The sequence below is a fragment of the Zea mays genome, chromosome 1 (assembly GCF_902167145.1).
Source record: "Zea mays cultivar B73 chromosome 1, Zm-B73-REFERENCE-NAM-5.0, whole genome shotgun sequence".
Lineage (NCBI taxonomy): Eukaryota > Viridiplantae > Streptophyta > Magnoliopsida > Poales > Poaceae > Zea > Zea mays.
The window spans coordinates 298,358,396-298,365,361 of record NC_050096.1 but is presented as its reverse complement, the minus strand read 5'-3'; the positions used below and the strand labels follow the sequence as shown (position 1 = coordinate 298,365,361).

The 6,966-nt window shown below is 42.0% G+C and overlaps 1 protein-coding gene across 2 annotated transcripts; it reads left to right on the top strand.

The window, feature by feature from the left end:
• The first annotated feature begins 318 nt into the window (after positions 1-318).
• On the top strand, positions 319-6,749 carry LOC103644229 (hepatoma-derived growth factor-related protein 2). Of its 2 annotated transcripts, none has more exons than XM_008667427.4 (12): positions 319-1,203; positions 1,304-1,358; positions 1,441-1,543; positions 1,650-1,773; positions 1,852-1,923; positions 2,003-2,062; positions 2,375-2,496; positions 2,930-3,554; positions 3,835-3,952; positions 4,046-4,092; positions 5,913-6,053; positions 6,143-6,749. In XM_008667427.4, the coding sequence occupies exons 1-12, from the start codon at positions 532-534 to the stop codon at positions 6,383-6,385; spliced, it is 2,382 nt and encodes a 793-aa protein (XP_008665649.2). In that variant the 5' UTR covers positions 319-531; the 3' UTR covers positions 6,386-6,749. The 2 variants fall into 2 exon arrangements, with proteins under 2 accessions (XP_008665649.2, XP_020402606.1); XM_020547017.3 differs by having other exon boundaries at positions 1,441-1,564.
• Positions 6,750-6,966: the final 217 nt, after the last annotated feature.

Genomic DNA, 6,966 nt, shown 5'->3' with positions numbered 1-6,966 from the left:
AATAAGACCCGATCTTAATCTGATTCGATTCTTAAATCTTATAATGTAAAATTTAGAGTCAATTGTCACCTCTAACCATATCATGTAATGATATGTTATGATTATTGATTTATTTTTTATTTTTTTGGATTTAATTATAGATATAGTTTAAAATATTTTTAGGATCTAGTGATATAATTTATGTTTTAAATTTAATTTATTGTTGCGGTTGGCAAACCGGCTCACGAGCCCAATAGGACTAAGCCGCACCAAGCCGACCTCGGCTGATCGGATCCCGCTAAAAACACAAACGCAGCCCGCAGGCCCGCAGTAGGGGAAAGAAGAAGGCCGGAGAAACTAGGAAAACCGAAAAACTCGCGCGAACCTTGCAAAACTCGAACATTCTCCCGCGCCTACGGCTCCCTCCTCCCATCTCAAGTAAAATCTAACCGTCACAGCTTTTCCAATCCACCCATCCTCATTCCCGTTCGCCTCGCCGCTCCCCGACCTCGACTCGCCGAAATCCCGGGAGGAGAGGACGCGGGCGGCGCTATGGACACGGAGCCGTTCGACGAGGCGGAGCTCCTGGCGCTCCCACCGTCCCCCGTCGCGTCCCCGCCTCGTCGCCTCAAGCGTCTCAAGAAATCCTCCTCCCAAGCCACCGCCACCACCGCCACTACCACCAGCCCTCATGTCGGCTCCCCGCCTCCGCCTTTGTCGCCTCCGCCTCCGCCGCTGCTGGCGGAGGCGACGCCGGGCGAGGAAACCCTGGCGTTCCCTTCCCGCGACACCTCCCCACACCCGCCGACGCCGCCAGATGCGGATGCCCCGACTCCGCTACCGCATCCCTCTCCCGCCCCCGTGTCGCCGCCGCTGCAGCCGACCGTCACCCCCGACAACGACAGCGACGAGGAGGACGACGGGCTCGACCCGCTGTTCTCCGGGGCCGCCGGCGTCGCGCAGTGGGACCCGCTGGGCGCGCCGGCCGAAGGGGACGGTGAGGGCGACGACGACGACGACGGACTGGGGGGCGGCGGCCTCATCGAGGAGCTACGGAGGGAACAGAGGTCTGCGAAGAAGCGTCTCGACATGGACGAAGCGGACGGGGAGGTGGCTTCGGGTGCGGGGGCGAGGGCGGAGGCAAAGGGGAAGAGGAGCAAGAGGAAGAGGAAAGAGGAGGCACCGACCATGGAGTCGGCCCGGGAGAAGAAGCGATCTGAGAAGGTAACCGGCCGTTCTCTTTTGCGTTCTGGGTCAGGCCGTTGGTTAGTTCAGTTGCTGGCCGGTTTTGCTGATGTGTGGTGCTGTGGGTTCATGTGTGTAGGAAAGGAGGGCGCAGCTTGATTCGATCCATGCCGAGTCACAGAGGCTGCTGCGGGGTATACATACACGTCATTTGCACATGCGAGTAGAATTTAGATGGTGAGATTTTATCTTTGTTCTCATTTTTGTTCATTGTAGAGACGAGGAAGGCGTCGTTCAAACCAACTGTGCAGCCAGTTCACAAGCCCATCTCATCTGTCCTGGAGAAGATCCGCCTTCGTAAGATGGAGGTTCTGAAGAAGTACAGATTTTTCTCTCTGAGGTTTCCATAATTTGATCCCAATCCACTTCCCACACACAATCAGGAACCTTAAACAACGTTTGCTTTTCTTTACTTTGGATTTCAGATCAAATACTTCTATTGAAGACAGTGATGACAATGATGCTGTTCCGGAGCCAGTGGTTGATTTGGCTGAGCAATTGGATGTGCCTCAGTCTAAAGAAGTGGCACTTGATAAAGACTTGAGGATTGTGAGTTTTCATTAAATCCATTTGTCTTGATTATGTTATGCAGTGTCCAAAGAGTTTAAAGTGGCGTTGTAATTGCAGGATGGCGCTGAAAAGGAGCTTGGAGCAAATGGCCACAGCCTTGATCGGTGTGATAGTGTTCAAGAGGATGAGGTGAGCATTGCTTTCTCTAGATTAATATGCATTGCGGTGTCCATATAATACATTACTGATATAATAATCTGGCTTGCAGGATGGTTTGAGTTGCAAGGAGAAATATCTCTATAACTGTGGTACCAAAGCTTCAGATGAGGTATTGTCCCCTTATCCAATTCTGCTGCCATCTACAGCAAATAAATTGTCACAGCAGAATAGGAGGATGATTTATCTATATCATGCAGTAAATTGCAAGCAGGGATCTGAGATGTTATAAATTATGTGATCGCGGTCTTATTAAGCAGATTAATGACTTTAAACACACTACATATGCAACTACATTTGCAATGATGAAATTTCTGTATTAGCAAATAACAATTCATTGTTTGATTCTATCAGGAGCTCATAATACTTATCTATATTCAACATCTTGTTTAGCAAACTACAATTTATTGTTCGATTCTGCCAGGAATTTTCTGATAGATTGCAAGAGAATCACGAGAACACCCAGCCAAGTAATAATCATAACGATTCAGTAGATCAGAGTCAACTGCCCCCTTCTTCAAGCCCTACTGAGAGTACAGATGAAATGTAAGTGTGTATACTTTTCTTGTATCATCCATTCTCAATTTTCCACAACAACCATTGGGATTATTGTATATTTGTATTGGTTTCAGCACCAGAGTCCATTATTTTGCACCTAGCCATGTGTTGACTTTTGTATGGTCAACAAAGGATGAAGAACCTACACCTTTCATTGATAGGAAAACAGGATCGTTATCCCTGGCAGGGGCATTAAATTTCAATGGCTAAATGAAGGAATTATGTTAGTATTATCAACTTTGACTACCCAAATCAGTTCTGAAGCCCTTAATTGACTTCTATGTTTTGAATTTTTGACAAAAAAACTTGCACACCTAACAGAGGAAAGATATGTATTGTTGTTGTTTGTTGTTAGCTCATTTCTGCCTAATGTATGGTATGCACATACAGTATTCATGTTGCTATGCATTTTATGCTTCAGTTCATCAGAAGACGAAGAAAATAATGATAAAGAGAACATGGATCCAAGCGCTCAGAATAATGATGTACATACTCTTGAACACCTCCAACAAGCCATCGGAGGAAACTCACGTCCAGATGATGCTATCTTAAAGGATTTTCTAGATGATGAAGCTGAGGAAGAGGATGATAGTGACAATGACATGACTAGATTTAAGGACAATGAAGAAGATGATGGAAGCGATGAAAACGAGGTGTTCAATGACCTAATAGCAGCTGGTTATGAAGAAAAAGAAGTAGATCACGAGAAGCGTAATGAACTCCACCAAAAGTGGCTTCAACAACAGGATGCTGCTGAAACAAATAATGTTATCCAAAGGCTGAAGTTTGGTCATCGGGAGCAAAAAGAATCAGCATATGAAGATGAAGACGAAGACGAAGACGAAGATGAAGATGAAGATGTAGCTGATTGTGAGGAAGGATCCCAAAATGAAGATTTAACTCCAGCAAATATTGTGCGACAAAATTCAGAGAAGGCAAAACAGATGATTGCAAAGATGTTTGAAGATGACAATGATACTTATGAGCACTCGGATGATGAGGAAATAGAGGAGCATTTGGCTCGTCAGCGCATTTCAAAGCGAGAAGTAAGTAGTAAATATTGATATATCTGAATGATTCATCTTGTCTATGATTGATGGTTTCGTAGTTATGGTACTTCTCATGTTCCATTCTGATGCTTGATATTGTATATTGTGGTTATACTCATGTTTAGTTCTGGTGCTTGAGATTGTATGATAATTTAATTAATTTATCCAATATTGCTAGTCCCTTCCTTGCCATGCTAATGGCGCTGAACAATTTTTCATTTTACACTGCAGTAATTAATTTGAGAATAACTGAATGAGATAACATTTTCTTACATAGGTTGATAATAATACATTGATATCCCCATTAGAAGATGACAACTCAAGGGAGGTATTTAGTCTAATAAAGAAGCTCAATATTGCTCCTAAACCTAAGATGAGAGGAAAGCAATCAACATGTAAGGGTGCCCTTCTTCCAAACTGTCTTTGCATTGCTGCTCTTTTGAACGAGCCTCATAATTGATTCACCAACAATTCCTAAATTCTTTCAGCAAATCATGAAATGCTTATGGCTGGAAGGAACACCATTGCTTCAAAGGTTAGTGATTATTGCTAAGCTGTCAGTGGCTATACTTACTACAAACTATTGTTTCGTAGTTGAACTTTTCTAACATGCCATGATCTTTTCCATCATAAAGTTAATAGGCATTGAATTCAGTAACTGATAGAGATTGTATCATGTCTAACGTCAATTCTTTGGGCAAATTGACAAGAATTAACAATAATGGTAGAATGATAGAAGCTGGTGTGACATTTAACAAAATAGAACACATATCATTTTTTTTGTTTAGTCCCAGAATAAAGTTATCAAATCTACCTTGGCATATCCAGTGTGGTGTTCCAGATTTTATTGAATGTTTTTTTATCAAACACATGGTGTTCCAGATTAAAATGTAAGTCCTTGACATGACCAAATTAACTCAACAGATATGTTCATTTTTAGCTATAAATAAATTGCTGAAGCTTGCTAGACAAGAAGTGAAGCGATGAATGAATGAAATGCATTATTACTGCACTAACAAAGAGAAAACAACCATAGCCCAGTCTGTAAGTATGAGCCAAGTTGGGTAAACTGGTATGCATGTCACCGGAGATACTATGCTGAAGAGTTAGCCCACAAGTTCTTGGGTGCAGAAAATGCTGGGTTATATATATTAGTCATTCTAAAAAATGTCAAAGTAAAGGCAGTGCTTTTTGTGAAACACAATCATTTTGTATAAACTAAATGACATTGCTAAGGGATAGTTGACAGCCAGCACAGCTCAGAAGTAAAGGAAACACAATGTCATGCTATTCCTGCAACTATACTCTCATGCCTATAAAAAACTATTGACTAAGACATCCCTGCTCTGCACTTGTTCTGTTTACTCATCGTAATGAGACACATTTGAGCTGTCAAGTGCATCTTTTGTTTTGTTTTGTTTGTTTCTCAATGACTCAAACACTAAAAGTCTGCAATGAACCAGTCCCAATCACACTTTCAAGTATCATATAATATGATATATGACTACTCTCTCTGATAGTTCACTAGATTGTTCCAATTTAACCCTGTGGCCCTGTATTAGACTGCGAAAACATTCTCTTATACCTGATAAACCACAGACACATAAAAGGGACTATCCATGTTATCTCCTTGCAACTGCAGAACTAGTGTAGTAGTGTTGGCATGTAAGCTGTAGTTTAGTTCAGAACCACCATATGTCTTTATGTGATCTCTAAGCATCATATTCATAGGGTGCAGACCAATTGCAGCATTGTTAATCGCTCATACTACCAATACATGGTGCTGAATAAACTAATTTACAGAATACAACCACTTTCCCATATTTAATCCAAACTTTCCCTAATATAACTGTCTGTTCACCATTAAAACCATCAGAGGACACTGATGGAAGCACCTCCATGCTCATCAAGTCTACAGAAGCATGGATTAATATAAGCGTTTTCATGATCTCAAAGTTGTACCATACCATTCATACTTGTGCACTCACTTTTGCATTGTTGTATGTGTTATAAACAACACATGAACCAACCATCTGATGTTGGGTTTGGATCATTATCGTGAAACATTACAGTTCACTCAAGCTAATTCCTAGAGTGACTTTGAAATCTTACAACCAGAAACTGGAGGATGGATGTGTACCACCTTATGATAAGCACACCTCTTGGTTCTTGGTGATTGCAACTTTTGGTTCTCTATTAATTATATACCGTACTTCTGCCCACAATGCTTCCATACTATTCCACTGCTGATAGTTTTATGACCTTCATGCATTGCATCTATTATTATCAGAGATTCTGGATAGTTTCACTTTGGTATGTTTGACCATAAGATGACATCATTTGTGTTCCTTGTAGTCATCGTTTCTTGGACGAACAGCCAGTGGTTCACTGGCATCTTCTCACAGATCAGTCTATAGATCCTATGTATTTGGTCGTGATGACAGCAATAGCAGCAGTAGGAGCTGCATTTCTACTTCAGAGAGTAATTTAGATCTGGTAAGTTTCTTTGGAAACTCTACTCTGCAGGATGAGTTTGAATCTGCTCTATGATAGCATCATTTCTTGTTTTTGTTTTCATCCTGCAGGATCAGACCAATTCCTCTCAACCCAAGAAGGCCAAGTTCAGTTCACAGCCGAAACCAGAGGGGACAAGGGCAACTCCAGAGTGTAACACGAGTTCAGGTGTTTCCCTCTTCGACGTCCTGCGCAGGACTTCAGAGCAGAGCAGTCAGGAAAGCTGTAGCACAATCACAGAAAGTCAAGCTGTGCACCAGTTCTCGGCATTCAAGTTATCAAGGAGGTTTTCCAAGGTGGGTTCAAAAAATTGACAAACTCTAGATGGCTGTTAGTATCGAGAGGGTTACTGTTGGAGCTTATGGGGCAACGCGTTGAGTTAGTTTCGAGCTTCAAACCGCCAAAATGTTCCGGATTGCACCATGAGCGCCAGGTGTTTTATGCACGAACTGAGAATGCTGAGACCTGGCCCTGTTGTAGATTATGAAACCCAGAATCTTGTTGTGTGTACTCGTATGCTCTTGAGAACGCACGCTGAGTTTCCTGAGATGTTTAAAGTGGAGTGTAATGTTTGCTTATTCTCTCTGCATTGTCTCATGAGATAGGTAGATGTTGTAAGGCTTTTACCAAAACCAAATGTTCGAAATATTAGATGTAACCATACATTCTGTTCATGGATGCCTGCCGATGTTACCATGTAGAATAATAACAGGGTATCAAATATGTTGCTAATCTGGAGCTCTACTTGAAAAAACACACTAAGTGCTAGTTTGGGAATCCAATTTTCTAAGGCATTTTTATTTTCTCAATGGAAAATAATAGAAATCCCTTGAAAAAAAAAATTAGTTTTCTAAACTAGCCCTAAAAAGCAATGCTAGTGTTGGGGTCCTTCATC